Source organism: Vombatus ursinus, unplaced genomic scaffold (assembly GCF_900497805.2).
Source record: "Vombatus ursinus unplaced genomic scaffold, bare-nosed wombat genome assembly UNPS02014818.1, whole genome shotgun sequence".
NCBI classification, from domain to species: Eukaryota; Metazoa; Chordata; class Mammalia; order Diprotodontia; family Vombatidae; genus Vombatus; species Vombatus ursinus.
Window position 1 is genome coordinate 5,717,064 of NW_020954596.1, and position 19,404 is coordinate 5,736,467.

General features: G+C 41.4%; 1 protein-coding gene across 2 annotated transcripts in view; it reads left to right on the plus strand.

Moving 5' to 3' along the window:
- UVSSA (UV stimulated scaffold protein A) overlaps window positions 1-19,404 on the plus strand; it is a 105,202-nt gene that overhangs the window by 69,220 nt on the left and 16,578 nt on the right. For both annotated transcript variants that reach the window (XM_027836649.1, XM_027836648.1), the window contains 3 exons: window positions 1,496-1,673; window positions 3,359-3,514; window positions 17,821-18,004. In XM_027836649.1, coding sequence (XP_027692450.1) covers window positions 1,496-1,673; window positions 3,359-3,514; window positions 17,821-18,004 — 518 coding nt within the window. The remainder of the gene's footprint in view (window positions 1-1,495; window positions 1,674-3,358; window positions 3,515-17,820; window positions 18,005-19,404) is intronic.

Below are 19,404 nucleotides of genomic sequence, written 5' to 3' on the forward strand. Positions count from 1 at the left end.
CTTGTGGGTCACAACTCAGCTGAGGACAGTGTAGTTTCTGTATAGGATATGGGGCCAAGAAGGGATGGCTTGGAGCCAGCAGGCCTACTCATGTGATCTTCACCTCCCAGGGCTTGTGAGGGTGGGCTGGATGAGACGATCCCTAGGATTATCAATGTACATTATGGAAGGTAGGAAACTGGACTTCGGAGCAGGAGACCTGGGTTTCAGTCCTGTCTTTGACACTTAACTGTATACCCTGAACTGAGACTTCATTTCCTCACCTGTAAAATGGAAGTGATAGTGCTCGAATTACCTCCCTCTAGGGCTGTTATGTGAACTACGTGGAGTAATGTGTGTAATGTATTTTTGAATCCTTAATGTTCTGTATGTAAATGCAGTGTTATTTTCCTTAAACTGTTAGCTTAACTGGTGGCTTTTGGGATTCAGTGGATTAATTTATCCAAGATCTCTGTTCCCCAAAGTGAATATCCTTAAGGACTATCAACATATATGGTCCTCTCTTTTCACCTATCGGTTCTTTTTCAGCCCTTCTAGTATCTGCACTGAGAGGTAAGGGTATGTGGATCTAGCTGTAAACGAAAAGGTACAGAGAAAGATAGATTTGGGGGTATGAGGCTTAACCAGTTGCTGCCAACTATGCTGATGTTTCTTTGTGTGGGCTTTGAGGGGGGCAGTCTCAGCCTCTTTTGATATTTCTATTAAAACTCGGGAGATGGAGCATGATGTTTGGGGAAGGTAAGTCTGCTTTATTCCTTCTTTATTGTAGTTTAAATCAAGGCATTGCTGATTTGCTTTTGTAGACAAGTTAATTTCATTTGGATTTTATCTTATCAGTTTTCCACTGTCTACATATTTAAATTCTTGTCTCAACCTCTGTAACAGACTGTTGTAGAACAGAAATATTACCATTTCTTTTTCATCTGCCTCTGGATTAGGCTGATTTAACAACTGTGGATGTTGCTTCAATGAGTGATGTAAGAGTTGGTCTTGGGGCGGTGGGTCACTTTGGTGGTTCTCTTTTGTCTTAGCTTGGCTGTTCAGTTGGAAAGAATCAATTTTCCTTTTCAGAATTAAGTGTTTGGGAACTGTGTATTTAGTTAGAGAGCCCCAAGGCCCTCGAGAGGGTGGCTCAAAAAACAGAGTGGATTTAGAATGCTAATCATTTTGTTCTTTCCTTTTTCAGGGAGAGTAGCAAATAAGGGGAAGTTGTGTTATTCTAAAGGTTATTTAAACTGAGATACGATGTGATTTAGCAAATGGAGAGTGAGCCTCACAGATCTGGAGGACATCCTTACTAACTGCCTTACTTTTTGGCTGTGAGACTTTGACCAGGCCTTAACCCCACTATCCTTTTGTTCCTCTGCCCCTGCAGTGGGAGCATGGCAGCCCATTTCAGTTGCTGACCAAATAGAGAATCCAGAGGATTTCAGTGACAAATTGTGAAACACCTTGACATGTGAAGATACCACTAACAGCCACTTCTTTGTTCTAGGGCTAGAGCCCCTGTCACATCCGTCAGCCCCGAGGAAAGGAGGAGGAATGAAGTCGGGAGATCTCAGCTCAGCTGCTAAGCCAAGACCCAATGAAGAAGAATTGGACCCAACCTGTGCTGCAGCTACTCTGAGGGTGCTCCGAGATAGGCTCCCCAAGTTCTCTCCTCTGTCCAGCAGGTCTCTTTCTAGACTTTGTATTCCTCCAGAAATGTTGTGCCCATGGGTGTTGCTGCACAGACTGATCCCTAAGGCTACCAAATCATTGATATGCCTTTCTGGCACTGTGGTGTTTGGAACTCTAGGCTTTACTGACCAGTCTGGCTTATTCTTTAGTTAAACCTTCATAAATGGTTTACATTTTATAGGAAGAGAAGATTGGGTGGGTGGGCTGGTGGGGATCACCCCTCTGTTCAGCTATCTGAAGGGATTTCTTGTGGAAGAGAATAGATTTGTTCTAGAGGGCAGGACCGGGGACAGTGGAAGGATGTTACAGGGATGCAGGAGGTGCAGCTTTTAGCTCAATATAAATAATTATAATAATAAGCAGAGCTATCTAATGCTAGGATAGGCTTAAGCCCAATTCCAGAGGAACAGAGTACCCACACTCTGTGGAATGGAGTGCCTCAAGAGGTAGTGAGTTCCCCATTGCTGGAGGTCTTCAAACAGAGGCTGGATGACTAATTATTGGAGATGTTGTAGAAGAGATTCATCAGTTGGACATGAGATTGAATTAGGTAATTTCTATGGGCCATTCCAACCTTGAAAGTCTATGAATATATTATCCATATCTTTACAGGTTCACAGAATGATTTTGTAATTGTAAAAATGGCCTCTGGGCCATGGTGGGAGGGGTGGAAGATGGGTGACTGGAGAAGGAAGGAGGGAGGGAGAAGGAAGGATGTGAAAGCCATAGCAGACCATCATGGAAAAAGAATATTCTTTTCTATGGTAAAGATTTTCCAGGACTGCTCTGGCTCTATTAGGTTTTAAAAGAATAAAAATGGGCATTTTGTTTTCAAGAGCATTTTGTTATGTTTATTGATGAAAAGTAATAATGGATTTTCACAACTGGCCAAATATTTTCAAAAGGTATATAGAGAGTATCTGTAAAATAGTCTTTTAAAAATTATGGATTTAAGGAATAATTATTTTCTGAGGTAGATAAACCAATTCTTTTTTCTCCAAGTAGCCTTTTTGAAAGAGTACCACTGGCATTAGAGCCAGACTTATGTGACCTTGGGCAAGTCCCTTCTTTCTCTCGGTCTCAATTTCTTCACCTATAAAATGAGGGGTTGGCAGGACTGAGGTCTCCTCAAGCTGTAAATCCCATGATCTTGGACTAACCCTCTTGGGTCAGTGGAAGAAAAAAATACAGAGCTGAGTGTTCTCCATGGCTACCTCCAGATTGAGGCTCCTCCAGATTGAGATGTGAGGCTCATACCCTCATTGAGCCACACTTGAGTGGAGGTGCCCATCCCCAAGGTGGGCTTATGCTGGATATTCTATGTCTAATTCAGGAGCTTCTTATCTGAAATTAGGAAGAGTTCCCTGTCTGTACACCTAAACGGCCAAAAAAAGTAGAAATGCCCATGAATAAGATCTCACATTTCTGGTTTTCCCTGTAACAGTTTCTGGTACAAATAGGTAGCAGAAGAATTATCATTCCCTATTTTATAGTAGAAAAGACTGTAGTTCAGAAAGGGAAGTAACTTCCTCATGGCCACAAAGTTACGAAGTGTCGGCTAGGAAGTGGGACCTTCAGACTCCACCCAAGTCCATTGCTCTTCCCAGGAAACTACATGGCCTCTCTCAGGAGGCCACTGTTACCATCTTTCATTATTGGCTTTTTCTGTGATTTGTAGTGTATCTGGAAGTGCCCCAGCAGCTTCTCTGGGAGAAGCAGACGACAGCAAGGCAAGGAAGCTTGCAGAAGAGCGAGCAAGAGCACCCGTGATGCCATTTGGGATGGACCTTTACTACTGGGGGAAGGAGCAGCCGACCGCTGGGAAGATCCTTAAGTGAGTTCATGTGTCTGTGTGGGCCATGGAAGAGGAGAAGCCACTCTCTTCCCAGCTGCTAGGAATTCTTCCATGCCATCTAGCTACAGGCCCACCTCACCTCTCTCTTTTGCTTTTTGTTGTTGTTGTTGTTGTTTCTGTAACAGAATTTATGTTTTTTTTAAAAGAAATTTTTGTTGATATCTTTTGTTTTGACATCACCAAATGTATCCATCCTCCTTTTTCCTCTCAGAGAACTGCCCTTTATAAAAAAGAATGGGGAAAAGGTAGTTGAGCAGAACTAATCCATGCATCAAAAAAGTCTGACATTATCTGTTGTGTTTCATACCTATGATCCTCTGCCTCTGCAAGGAAGGGAAGGAGGCGCCTTCTCTTATCTCTCAAGCTTGGTCATGGTAATTTCACAATGTTCAGTTTTGGTCATTTTGTTGTTACTGATGTTTCCATGAGTACTATGACTGTTCTTGTATGTGTAGGTCTTCTTTGTCTTTGACTTTGCTCTTTGGGGTCTATGTCTAGTAGTGTTTCTGCTAGCTCAAAGGGATGTACAGCATAGTGACTTTTTTTGTTTCATTCCAAATTGTTTTCCAGATCAGTTGGACCAATGTGCAACTCCACCCTCAGTGCATTAGTGTGCCTGTCTTCCCACAGCCCTTCCAACATTGACCATTTTAGTCTTTGTCATCTATGTAATCTAATGTGTGATGTGAAACTGTTGAGGTTTTTAAATTTTGATTTATCTTTAGTCTTTATTTTTACTGTTAGTGACTAGGAGATTTTTTTCATATTGTAATAGCTTGAATTTCTTCTTTTGAGAACTGCCTTTCCATGTTCTTTGAACAATTTTCTATTAGGGAATAGTTCTGTTTTTTACATGTCTTTAACAATTCCCCACATATCATGGACAGTAGGCCTTTGCCAAAGATACTTGCTATGAGATTTTTTTCTTAGTTAACTGTTTTTTTTCCTAGTCTAGCTGCATTGATTTTGTTCACATAAACACTTTTCAATGTTCTGTATTAAAAATTGTCCATTTTGTCTTCGACGATCACCTCTATTCCTCATTTAGTTAAGAATTCTTCCTCTGTCCGTAGGTGCACAAGGTACCCTCTTCTATTCTCTTCTAATTATTTTATGATGTATCCTTTTATATTTAGGCCGTGTGTCCACTGGAAACTTATTGTTCAATATATTGTGCGGAAACCTAATGTCTGCCAAGCCATTTTCCAGTCTTTGAAATAGTTTTTGTCAGAGAGGAAGTCATTGCCTCGGTGGTCTTCTGTGAAGTCTCCCCTGATTTCCAAACCCTCTTCACACCACCGCCCTCCCCACATTGGTGCTGACCTTGTTCTTCAGGCCTTGTGTAGAACGTTATTTTATATTTCTCTAATGCATGTACGCACACATATATACCCACGTACATGTATGTGTGTGTGTGTGTGTATACATGTATGTATAGGATCGCGGCTCTTGAGCTGGAAGGGGTCTTGGAGGCCATCTAATCCAATCCTTCATTTTATAGACAAGGAAACTGAGGTGCAGGGAGACGCTAAGTGACTTGTCCGAGGTCACAAAGGTAATTTCGGAGATGGGGTTTGAATGCAAGTCCTTTGACTCCAGGACTAGAGCTTTATGGATATCTATGTGTGCACATTTGTGTCTTAGGATAGGGACTGGACCTGTGGGGTTTTCTTTAGTATAGAGAACTACCAGGTAAGGAAACACCTCCCACTGATTCAGAGCAGCGCCTTCTCCACAACTTAGAGTCTTACTGGGTGTCTGGAGAATGGGAAGTTGAGTGACTTACCCAGGGTCATGCTTCCAGTGTATGTCACAGATGGGACTTGAACCCATGTCTTCCAAGCGTCGAGGCTGTCTAAACACTAAACCATGCACCTTCTGGTTTGTGTCATTTCCTCCTGCTACTCTCTGAGATCCAGGGGGGCAGAAGTTGTATTTTATCTAAACTTTGTATGTCATTTAGCACTTGGCATGTTTGTTGAATGAATGCCTGAATGTTCTTCTGCCCTTAATACCATTTTCTTCCAAACTGTGCTTGACAGGCGGGACTCAGCTTGGTCTCTGATGACTGTCATCATTCCTCCTCGCTTTGATCTGAGTATCTCTTCTTTCCTCTGCCCTCTCTGCTCCTCAGTCTTCTTCTGCATTTGGAATAGGGTTATGGGACAGTAGAAGTGATGGCAAGGAATAAAGGAGAGGAAAAAAGTTAACAAGTGAAAGAAGGCAGAGATAAATAGTGATGTATTTTTATCCTGAAAGTGGGCGTCATCGTCCATCTACACACATGAAAATTTATTCTCTGGCAATGTCATGTCCTTGGATATGGCTCTTAGGAAAAATTTAAGGCAGATGGTTTTACAAGCAGTAGGGTATGTAATGGCCTTGAGCAGTACAAGACCTGGGTTCTACACTCAGTTCTGCGGCTCCTCCCATATTGTGATGAGTCACTTCCCTAATCCGGGCCACCATTTCCCCATATTTGAAATGGGGGAGTTAGGGGCTGGAAGAGTTCATTTCTTAGGGCCCTTTCAGCTCTGAAGCACTGACATTCTATGCTCTGTGATTATTTTGCACCTGGAAAATTATCTCTTAAATATTTTTCAGAAGTTTATGCATATTTAAACATTAGGGGGAACACATTTTCTATTGTTACCGAGGCCTAAGAAATCATAATATTGGCTCACAGGAACCATTTGTGTTGGCCTTCTATCCAGGCCCAGTTTTGCTCTTCTAGTTTATTCTGACAACCAAAGAGTGATTGTTTCCTGAACCCGAGATAAATCTCTTCCCACTGTGATGATTGCTTAAGTGTCGTTGTATTTCTACACAGTTCCCAGTGGGCAAAATCATTATACAACCAATTAACATGTGCATTCTTCTGCATTGTTACCTGACAGGTATTAAGAACTTTTTCCCTTTAAAGAGTCAGTTCCCTTTTGATTGGGGTCAGGGAAAGATTAGGAGTGGTTATAAAGCAGGAGACAATAGTTTGAAAAAATGAAATATATGATTGGAAATGGTAATGTTGACGAGCATGGTATTATGTTGCAAAAGGTACAGGATTTGGAATCAACCTCCCTGGACTCCCTGGAATCACTGCTTTGCCACTTACTGGCCGTGTGACCTTGGACAGGTCATTGATCCTCAGAGCCCTCATCGTTAGAAGCGGGGGGTTGGACCATGATGCCATAGGTCATTTCTGGCTCTGCTATGCCCTGATCCTATGATTTATATGGCTTTCTAAGTGCCCTGTAATGATGACCATAGTTGGGTAGGGACCCAAGGCACTGCCTGATGGCTCACTTCTGTCATCTCCTTTTCTCGATGGAGACCTTGGGTGTCCTTTCTGTCCAGTTCTCTTTAGGGAACAGCAGTAGTTACAGTACCACCAGTACTCCCTTTGCTATTACTAGTGCCCAGTCAGCCTAATGATACCCTTAAGAGAGCTTAAGAAACAGTAATGAGATAATTAACTATGGACATTGTTCAGAGTTAACCATGAAATTAGTTTTAAAACCCTTTTTTCCTTTGCTTTCTTCCGTGAAGGCTATGTCGTATAGGAGGAAGAACACTGGCCTGGGAATCTGAGTTCTAGTCCGAGTTTTGCCACTAATTGGCTGTGTGACCTTGGGCAAATGATTTCTTCTCTCGGCCTCAATCTGCTCATCTGCAGTCAGCAGAGTAGGCGGTCCCTGAGCCCCTCGCCAGTTCTAATGCTCCTTGGATAGCCTTCTTCTACCTCCTGGATGTCCTTCTGTGGCTGCTTTTGCTGCCTCTTTTCTTTGAGGAAACCGTAAGGTGAATGTTCTCATGTCTCTGTGGGAGTCGCAGAGTGGGCAAAAAGCAGACTGATTTCTACGGCAAGTTTTTGCTTCCCATTTAGTCAGAGACCTGTAGCTGAATCACCTTTTAAGTGTCATTTGAAATATTAGAACTGGAAGACGGTGAGAGGTCACCTGTGACATCCCCTGGCCTTCAGGGTGGACTGTCCTTCTCTGTCATTTCAGTAGAGAGTTGACCCTTTTCTTAGAAATCTCCTAAAAGGGACTGACACTCCAGCCTCCCTGTCCTTCAACTTGGCAGTCTTCATACATGACAATACCAGCGTTCCCCAGACTCCCCTTGGAAGGCCTCTCCATCCTGGACTGCTCGTCGGTACGCTGGGAGAAGATAAACGTTGTGTTCAGAGCTCCCACGTATGCAGCATTTCTAGTTCACATCACATCGAGCAGATGCCTCATTTGATCTCCACAGTGCCCTGGTGAGGAGGAGGCCATCAGCTCCCTTAGCCCTTGTCTCCCCATTCAGCTCCTCTCACATCTGTCCTCTTCACTCACACAGCCGCCAGCTCAGTCACTCCATGTCTGGACCATTGAAACAGCCTTTTGATTGGATTCCCTGCCTCACGTCTCCCAGTCCCATCTGTTCTCCACGTCTTCCTAAAGTGCAGGTCTAACCATGACGATCCCCTGCTCACTGCATTCTGTTGGCTTCCTGTTACCCTGGGATCAAATACAAGTTGCTCTGTTTGGCATTTCAAGTTCTTCACAACTTGTCCATGGCCTGTCTTTGCAGCATTTTAACCCATGACTCCCCTTCACAGGCTCCATGAGTCCAGCTGTACTGGCTCACTTACTATTCCTCACACGTGATGCTCCCATCTCCCATCTCCATGTCTTTGCACTGGCTGTGCTGCATGTCTGGAATGTTCTCGACATCTGTCCATTTCTTCTTAACCCTCTGCCTCATAGAATCCTGAGTTCTTTTTTTTTTTGGTGAGGCAATTGGGGTTAAGGGAGTTGCCCAGAGTCACACAGCTAGTGAGTGTTATGTGTCTGAGGCCGGATTTGAACTCAGGTCCCCCTGACTCCAGGGCCGGTGCTCTATCCATTGCACCATCTAGCTGCCCCAAATCCTGGCTTCGTTAAGACTCAGCCCAAGGCCACCGCCTGCAGGAGACTTGTACTGGTCTCTCCCGCTTTTAGGGCCTTCCATTTCTTCTTGATTATGTGTGCACTGGTGTGTATATGTTCTCTTCCATGTTAGCATGCAAGCTCTGTGAAGGCAGAGCTGTTTTGGCTTTTTCTTGTACCCCCAGTGCTTAGGTAATGCCCAGTTCATACTAAACGCTTAATAAGCACTTGTTGATTGATAGTTTACAGATAAGATACTAAGCTCAGAGAGGTCACATGTGCCCTCATGTCACACAGCAAGTTAGTAACAGATCAGGACTTGAACCCAGTTCTTCTGGCTCAAAGTCTAATTATCTTTCCACTGTAGCCTATTGTCCCAGGGCCAGTGTCACTGATGTCTGGTGGGAATGCTGTGTCAACAAATTGCCAAATAATTGTAAAAATTTTGAACCAGGCACATAACCTCACTTCTGTTCTATTTTCATTTTTCTAATAGCTGGAACGATTTCCAAAGTGTTCATAAGATACAAGCTCCAAACCAGTGAAATATTGTCTGATTTTATACTAAGTTATTTAATTTGCTCCATAAATCAGATATAGAGCAAATATACTTCCATTGTGATTAAAGCTAAGGGTTTTTGCTTAGGGCCTAAGGGAAAATGATTTGAGAGACTCTTTGTTGGGATTTTTTAAAAAAGTGTGTGTGTGTGTGGCCAAAATTTTCTGACCCGACTGTGCCACACGTCCATTGCATGTTCCTTCCTGTGAAATTTCTGCCCTGTGTACATTTCCCCAAAGGTCCTTAGGAGGCCCCTCTTATTACAAGATAATGAGCCTAATAATTACTATGCTGTAGTGTACACTCTGCTAATGTTAAATGGCTGGAACAGAAGCTGCCATTTCCAAGTAGCATCAGTGTACAGGCTGGTACCTAACCTTTTTAGTGTTGTTTTAGCATTTGTTTATGGAAAACTACGTGGGAGCTTACCTAGGTCACTAGGAGAAGAGCAGAGCAGCCGACCTACCAGGTAGAGATACACTTCTGTCCCACCATTGTAAGTGTATACAATTCAGTAAACATTTATTAAGTATCTCCTATGTGCTGAGCACTGGGAATCAAAAAGTGGCAAAAGTCCCTGCCCTCAAGGAACTTACAATCTAATGTGTACCCCCCTACACCCTCCCACACCCTTTGATGGCACAAATAGTGTTCTTTGCATTTACATCTGTGTAATATGAGTGTGTGTGTTATTTTCCTGCCCGACCATATCTCACACTACTTTCTTTCAAGTACTTTCTGTTCTAACCAAATCTAATTGCCCTCCCTCTCATGTTTTCTTACATCCTTTCTTCACTCATTGTTGGAATGAGCTTCTCCCTCCCCCACTTTCTCTCTCAGCACCCTGCTCCTCCCCTAGTGTCATATCTCTATTTAAGCTCCTCCATTCCTCCTAGTTCCCACTCAGGCACCATCTCCCACATGCCCTTCCCCCACCCCTGGTTCCTCGGATCCCTTTGCTTGGAGACCTGATTTTGGAACCGATTTTGCTCCCTTGTTGTCACAGTCAGTTGTGCCCATGCCTTCCCCTTAGATTGCAAGGAGAGTGTGTTGGGATGAGAGAGTTTCTATATGCCTGTTGCATGGCACAGAAATTCATACACAACTGGCACTTTTAAGTGTTTTTTGAATGAATGATGTTTGTATTTTTATGAATATAAATCTGCAGGACGGGATTTTTTTTTTAGTTAGAAGGAGCACATATGTATATTTCAATACATGTGAATTTATTTTAAGTCAGCTCAATACACAGTTACAGGTGATTATTGTTCTTGTCCGTCCCCCTGCCCATCGACTGAAAATAAGGTGGCATCTGCCTGTACAACAGACAGCTGTGAGGGACAAGGTCTGATGGGAATACATGTGTGTGAGTTGTCTTTAGGAACAAAACCACTGCAAGGCTGAAAAGGTCACTGCCTATCTTCTGACTATAAATAAATGTACGCACGCACGCGGGCGTACACACACACACACACACACACACACACACACACACACACACACCCCACCACCACCACCACCCATCCCCCCCACACACACCCCAGGCAGCGCTGCATAATGTTCCTGCCTCTCTAGGCATTCAAGTTATTGTGTTTGGGAGTAGACCCAAGGTGTAGCAGTTTGCCCAAGTGCCCACCCAGATGGTGCCCAGGCTGATCACAAGTCCAGTGTTTTTCCCCTCCTACCAAGTTGCCTTCATGTGATTTCGTGTGGCACTTCTAAAACTGTGGGTCAAGAGTGGAAAAAGTTTAAGAAGCCCTGATTTAGTGCACAGGGTACTGGACTTTGAGGCCAGAAGACCTGGGCTCATACTCTATCTTGGACATTTAATAGCTGTATTAGGTAGTCAAGCGCCTTAACCTCACTAGGCCTCAGTTTTCTGATCTGTAAATGGGGAGCATTGAATTCAATGATCTCTAAGGTCTTTTTCCAGCTCTAAATCTATGATTCTATGATCTGGATGGGAATATATAAATGGAACAAATACTCTATCTAGATTCTTATTTTTAACTAATTAGTGGTAATGTGTAACAGGGTGCAATGGATAGAGTGCTGGACTTTGAGTCGGAAAGACTCATCTTTCTGAGTTCAAATCTGGCCGTAGACATTAGCTGTGTGACTCTTGTCAAGTCACTTAACCCTGTTTGCTTCAATTTCCTCATCTGTAAAATGAGCTGGAAAAGGAAATGACAAACCACTCCAGTATCTTTGCCAAGAAAACCCCAAATGGGGTCATGAAGAGTTGGACACGACTGAAAATGAATGAACAACAAAAAAAAACATAAACATAATAAGTTCTAGAAGACCTATGTGGAAAATGTAGAGTGTTAATGTAGAAATGTTCATGGCGGGGGCAGCTAGGTGGCACAGTGGATAGAGCGCTGGCTCTGAAGTCAGGAAGACCCGAGTCCAAATCCACCCTCAGATCAAACACTTGGCATTTACGAGCTGTGCGACCCTGGGCAAGTCACTTAACCCCAATTGCCTTAAAAAAAAAATAATAAGAAGAAGAACAGAAATGTTAATGGCCCTAGGGAGGAAGGAAGAATTTATACCTTAAAAAAAACAAACAAAAGGATAAAAAGAACATTGGACTTTGTGGCTTGCTGTCTCTGGGAAAGGGCAGTGATGCCTGAGGTCACATGCACTTGCCTCCCTGGTATTCTACTAGGATGGTGGCTTCACTTTTATTAGGGCAGTTCTCTGAGCAGACTGGACACCTTTTGTCTTTCTACTTCAAGACTAAGTGCCTAGAGATGTGAGGGCCCGGAATAAGCACAAACAGAAAGCTTTGGGGGCCATTATTTTTGTGACTGAGTGCTTGTTCAGTATTTCAAAAAGTTGAGGGGAAGTTTGTAAAAATTTTGCTTTTAAAGTAGTCAGTAAAATGTTTAAGATCTTGCTACTTGATCTTTACTCCCCCAAATGATTTCCTAGAACTACATAGTGGAAATATTTGTATACCAAATCCCTTATGGCAACCACTGCACCCAAATTAGACAGTGAGTGTCCCTTTCTCAGACAGCCCCTACCACATGATCCAGCTAAAACCAAGGGTTTTTTTTTTTGAGACTTTCCATGACTCTGTTCTTACAAATACTGATGAAAGGATAGTAGAAAACTTCAGATGCCTTTATGATCAGCAGCAGCACATAAGAGGCATTGATCTTTCTTTGGAAATACTCCTACCAAATCACCACTACCACTATGTGCACATAGCATGCTGTGCAGATGCACGAGTCCATATATGACCTAACACTGGCGTTGTGAGGTGTGTAGTGTGTTACTTTCCTGGGGTCACATCTTACATTTCTAAAGTGTTTTCTGCTTTTCAGATCAAATATATGATCTCACGTGATCTCATGACAATCATGTGAGGGGAGCACAAGGAGGGGGGAACAGTTTAGCAAAACTAACTAAGCAGCAACTAAGCCTAGTATTATATGCAATGTATCTAGAGAGCTGATAGTTCTCTATTTCTGTAAAGAAGGGAAGGAGATGCCTTCTCCTGTCTCTTCTTTGAGGCCAAGCTCATTATAATTTCACAGCATTTGATTTTGGTTTTGTTGTTGTTCTTTCTATTTCCATTTTTTAAAATACATTGATATCTTGTTTATACCTCACCTACATTTCCCAGGGTATACTTCTCTCCCTCTCTCAGAGAACCATTGCCATTCTTTATAACAAAGAATAAACAAGAGAAGGTGGTAGTGATAGCAAAGGTAGCAAAACCCACCAAGATATTTAGCATTGACCTTATATGCAGTGTTCCACACCCATAGCCAAAGAAGCAAGGGGAGGTGCCTCCTTTCATCTCTTCTTTGGAGCCAAACTTAGTTATTATAATGTCTTTGAATTTGGTTTTGATTGTTTTATTGTTGTTGTTTCCACTTACATTGTTGTAGTCTTTGTGTATGTTATTTTCCTGATTCTGCTTACTTCACTTTTCATCAGTTCATGTTAGTCTTCCCATGCTTCTCCGTATTCTGTTTCCTCATATGCTAAATGGGCTAATGCTAGCACCTACCTCACAGGTTTGTTGTTAAGGATCAAATGAGATAGCATATAAAGCACTTTGCAAACCTTAAAGAGCTATGTAAATGCATGCTATTTTTATTATTCTGCCTATTCATAATTTCTTACAAAGCAATCATATTCCATTACTTAATGTATCACTTTTTGTTTGAGCATTCCCTAATCGATAGGTCCCTAATTTGTTTCCAGTTTTTGCTACTACAAAAAAGTAATTCTATAAATACTTTGGTGTATATGAGACTTTTTTATTTATCCTTGAACTCCTTGGGACATATGCCTAACAGTGAACCCTCTGAGCCAAAGGGTATAGATATTTTAGTCATCTTCTCTGCATAATTCCTAATTGCTTTCCAGAATGGTTGGGCCAATTCATATCACCACCAAGAATGCTTTCATGTGCACATTTTCCCACAGACTGACCCACATTGTTTCATCTTTTGTCATTTTTACAATTTGAGGGGCATGAGGTGAAACTCTAGAGTTCCAATGTGATACTTTATAAGTAAACTGTATTATTTATAACATTTTTATCCTTAAAATTGACTAGCTTTGTAAAGAGTGGTAAAAGATAAGTATCACATAAAATATTCAGAATAATAGACTAAATGTTGTCTACAATTCTTCAGTTTGATGTATTTCTGCTTTACCCCAAATTGCCATTTTCCCCTGTCACTTCAACATTTCTTACACTATTACATTTCTAATAATAGCCCCTTTGGTATGTTGCACCCCTTTAAGAGATTGTCAAGCTCCATAAGAACCCAGACTGTCTTATCTAAACTTGATATTTCCATCAGCAACTATTTTTGTAGGCAGTGACTTGGTTTAGTAGAGAGATTCATGAACTTTGATTGGATTCAGGAAACCTGGGTATGAATCCTAACTCTGACATTGACTGGCTATTAATCTTGGGCAAGTCAGTTATCTTTTTTTGAGCCTCAGTTTCCTCATCTATAAAATGGGGATCATCTCACATAGTCTGTCTAACAGGGTGATTATAAGGAAAATGCCTTATAAACCTTGAATTACTTTGAGAATATAAGTTGGTGGTACTCTCAGGGCCCAGTAGTATTACAGTAGTACGTAACAGTAGGAGCATAAATGTTGGGTGAATTGGATTGGTAACTGTAACTGTGCCCCAGGAACCATTCTTTGTTCCTGTATCTTTTTACACTTAATGTATCTTGATTGTAGATGAGAGGATCATATGTCTACATAATAATAACTCACAACTACATGGTATTCTGTGAACCTGCTGCTATATTGCTCTTAAAATACTATGTTCTGTGTTCTGTAGGAAACCATGTACATAAATCTGACATCATAAAGTGAAGAGCACCCAGAATTCAAGCCTAAAGGATCTAGATTTGAATGCCAGCTCTGCTGCTTAGCTACTGGTGTGGTGCTGGGCAGGTCAGTTTACCATGAAGAGCCTCAGTTTGGCCATCTGTAAAATGAGGGCATTGGACTAGGAGGTCTCGAATTCTTATGGTCCTGTGAAAGTCTAGCTCATGAAGTGCTGGACCAGGAGGTTAGATTCTGCCTCTGTACAAGTTAAATGTTCATCCTATAATACATATTATAGCATACTATATTATACATTATACTATAAGTTAAACATTTATACTGTAAAGCCTATTAACCTTATACTGGAAAGGGATAGGACCTGTGATTTCACTAGTCTATATAGGGAACTCCCAAGTCAGAAAACTCCCTCTAACAGTGTAGGTTGTCATCATCTCTACAATATGTAGTTGCTTTTGCCTAGAGCACTGAGAGGTTAAATAATTTACCCAAGATCACACAGCCCTTATGTGTCAGAAGTAGGATTCAAACCTATGTCTTTCCAGCTCTGCGGCCAGCTTTCTGTCTGCTGTTCCAGGGCTGCTGCTTTTTACTATGCCACAATATATTTCTCCTTTTCTTTCTGTGTTTTCAAGACCACCATCACAAAGCATTATGGTTCATTGCCTTTCATATTTTTATTGTTGAGAGATTATTAGACACAGAGGCAGCTTTCCACTGTGGAGGCTGTTTCTTTCTTGGCCTGTAAACTAAGCCAGCCTTTTAAAGCTTTTAGGATGGTTAAATTTTCACAAAGATCTTGAGGAACGATTGCCCATGAGATTAACCAAACTGTCTTGATTTTTCAAATCCTTAGTGAAATCGGATGCATCTACCACTGGTTTGATGAATTGTTGGGTTTTTGTTCTCCCCAGTAAAACTAAGGGCAGATGGTGAACTTTCCAGCCTGCAGAGATGCCAGGCCAACCAGGGATAATTTCAGTAATGGCACGCATGCTTGGGATTACAGAGTATTGGCCAAGCCTTTGACTTAGCCTAGAATAGAAGCATGTTGTGGCTCCACAGCAAGCACTGGACCCTGAAGGAGGCCTCCTTAGGATTCACTCAAGTCTGGACTTTGGTTTGTATCACTCTGGAAGTTAACACTTCCTTGATTTCTGTCCATTGTCAAAAGAACCAGAGGAGAGAAAGATGGCATAGTGGAAAGTCAGAAAACTGAGTTTTGTATCTTGGCTGTTACTTGTTGTGTGAACTTGGGCAGCTCAGTTTACCACATTAGGCCCAAGTTCACCCATCCATAAAATGAAGGGATTAGACTAGATCCTCAAGCTCCCTCTTAGCTGTGACATTCTGTGGTTCTGGATATAGGGGTATAGTTGCCTTTCTGCAGTGTGTAGGATAGTGCATCTAGCACAGAGTATGTTAGGTCATCCCATTTCTAGCTTCAGATTATCTAAGATTTGGTTAATCAGCATCATTCCAGAAAACCCACTGTGTTCTTTTTCAGGTTCCAAGTGCCAGGATAATCAAATTAGTATGTGTTAGCTTAACCATATTACTGCGGTGGAGTGTAAAACAGCTTGGATTATGTTTAAATGTACCAGGATCCTTGTGCTGATGAACAATAGAACTTTGGTTTCCCTTTCATCATAGTTGAACCTGAATCCTCATTTAGGAACAGTAGAGCAAAAGAACTCATTTAGGAACCGAGAGGGGCTTTTGAACATGGAACATCAGGACTGGGGAGAGATCTTAGAAAATGAAACATCAGGGACTGGGGGGGATGACCTTAGAACATGGATCATTAGAAGTGGGAGTGGGATCTTAGAACACAGAACATTCAAGCTGAACTATAGCTTAGAGATCATCTAGTCTGAATCTCTCATTGGCAATAGGAGGGATCTGGGATTTCCCTGAAAGAGAACAGGTCATGTTGGAGGTCACACACAGTGAATTGGTGGTCGAGTTAAGACCACAGCCTTGGCCTTCCAGCTCCCAGACGAATGCTTATTCCATCATGATCTCCTGCCTTGAGGACCTGTGTCCTTACTGCTCTCTTCTTTGGCCTAGGAGAAACAAGCCTGTTTGAGTTAGGAGAGTGTTGGGTCTCCCTTGTTCCCTTACACCACTTCATAGGAGTTTTCCCCCCAAGGTTAACTCAAAAAATGCCTGGTGTGTAGTTCATGTAGTTCCTCCAATACAGGAAGAGAATTGGGGCAATCAAAGTTTTCCTGGAGAAGACTGTGTATGAGTTGCTGCCTGTGACATTCTGGCTTTGCTTTTATCTCACTCCCAGGACATTTCTGAAGTCATAACAGTAATAGCAATAACAATAATGACAGCTCATGTTTCTAGAGCACTTTAAGGTTTACAGAGTTCATCAGTAAGTAATCCAGTATTCTAATATTTTTTCTCCCTCTAATTCATTGTCTGACCTGGGACAAATCACTTTTCCTCTCTGAGCCTCAGTTCCCTCCATGGAGCATTCAATTTCAATTGTTTTGTTGTTGTTCTTTCCATTTACGTTATTGTGTCATTATGCATATTGTTTTCCTGGTTCTGTTTCCTTCGCTTTTCTGTATTCCTCATAGTCATCATTTCTTGCAGTACAATAATATTCCATTACATTCATGTACCACAGCTTGTTTATCTGTTCTCCAATCAATGACAACTACTTTGTTTCCAGTTCTTTGCTTCTATAAAAAAATGCTGCTATGCATATTTTTGTGCATGTTTGGTAGACTTTTCTCTTTATTGTTGACCACCTTGGGGCATATGCCTGTCAGTGGAATCTCTGGATCAAAGGGTATGGATATTTCAGGCACTTTCTTTGTATAAATTCCAAAAAACTTTCCAGAATGTTGGACTAATTCACAACTTCACCAACAGTACAATATGTCTGTCTTGCCACAACATTGACTATTCCCATCTTTTATCAACTTTGCTAATTTTCTGGGTGTAAGATGAAACCTCAGTGTTGCTCTGATTTGCATTTCTCTTGTTAGTAATTTGGAACACCTTTCATAGGGTCATTTATAGTTTACAATTCTTTTGAGAACTGTGTCTTCATATCTTTAAGTCATTTATTTATTGGGGAATGGCTTTTGATCTTACATAGTTCTGTTAGTTGCCTGTATATCTTTGATATTAGACTCCTATCAAAGATTTTTGGTGCAGAGATTTTTTTTTTTATAGTTGGTCATTTACCTTATTTCTTAGTTGTATTAATTTTATTTGTGCAAAAACTTTTCAATTTCATGTAATCAAACTGTATTTAAAAATTATTTTATCTTTAGTAATTACATCTATCTCTTGTTTGGTCAACGTAGCTGTGAAAGGTACCTGATTTGGTCTTCTCCTAAAAAAAAACAAACCAAAAAACAGGATGTACCCACAGAGAATTTGGAACTCTGGAGTGATTTGAAAAAAGTGTGTTTTTATGTATAACACTATCTCCCTTGTTGATTTCACAGATTTGGTTCCCAGCATCGGTTCTGGAAACCAAATGAGACAGAAGAGGAAGTGGAAAATACAGAAATGGCTGAGATGTTGAAGAGCCGCTCCATCACCTTTGCTGGCAAGTTTGAGCCTGTGAAGCACAAGTGTGGGGCCCTGATGCCCAACGGGAGCCTCTGTGAGAGGCAGGATCGGCTGAAGGTGCGCCATGGGCCAGGAGGGTTTGGCTCTTAGCTTTTTCCAGGGGAAAGGGGGGCCTGGGAAGGAGGGTAAGAGAGGATTGGGATATAGCAGAATAAAAAGGGAAAGAAGAAAAGAAAGAAAAGAGAGTTACTGAAGTACCTTTTTTCTTTTTTTTAAATGGAAAGAACAGAAGGAAGGCCAGACCAGCAGGACAGCTTTAAAAGCTATAAGTAGATAGTAGTATATGCTTAAAAAGAAAAGCAAGCTGGTCATAATACAGACCTTTACTTCTTATGTACAATCTTTTTTTTTTGTTCTTTGCACATATATTGTGTTTAATAAGTTAGGAATAACAATATTAAACATATGCAGAGAGAGCATCATCACTAGGAAACAGAAAATGAATCAATTATCCCAAGCTTGCTGTGCTGGCAGAGGCTCAGGGTTGATTTTATACAAAGACACAAAACTCCAATTCTTAGTAACCCACCCTCATCTTTCTCTATCACCATCATTATGGGGTCATCATCACTTGAGTCTCCCCCTTCTCCTCTTTATTTCCCTGACCTGCCCTCCAGGGCAGGATAACCTAATTTCATATGGATATGAATGTAGGGGAAAGGGAAGAATCCAGGATTTTTCCTGAAGGCCACATCCACTTAGGAACTACTTTCTTGGGATAGAAGCAGTTTGGCTAATGTTGCAGAAAACAAAAGAGATCTCATGGAGCAGTGGAAGTCTGTCCAGCATAAAAACGATAATGCCTGGAGCATCCTCCATGCAATACCTAGGAGTCAAACCTATATAAATCATGTTATTTGAATGATGCTTTTTCACTTGTTCTGAGAGGTGGATTGTGTTAAATATTTTAAATGATGGGGAAGAGGGCTGCTCTTAAATTAGCTTAAAAGAAACCTTGTATGTGATAGGTGAGAATAGAATTATGTAAACATGCAGTAGAGGAAAGAAAATTGGATTTGGAGTCCAAAGACATAGATTCTAACTCTTCCTCTTCTACTTAGTAATTATGTGCCCTTGGGCAAGTCCCTTACCCTCTTTGGGCCACAGTTTTCCTTAGCTATACAATGGAGATGGGAGGAGAATGACAAAGAAAAGGAAGCTTAGATCATCTCTATGGTCCCTTCCAACTATAAATTCTGTGATCCTATAATCTGGTCCTATTCTTCCAAATAAGCGCTAGTCTTCACTTTCCTTTCAGAATCTCAAAGAGGAGGATTTTGATGCAGGAAAAGTCCCTTCTGAAACTCCTGACTTCTATCTTCTCATATAACTGGTCACTTGTAAAAGCATTTCTTTCTTTCTTTCTTTCTTTCTTTCTTTCTTTCTTTCTTTCTTTCTTTCTTTCTTTCTTTCTTTCTTTCTTTCTTTCTTTCTTTCTTTCTTTCTTTCTTTCTTTC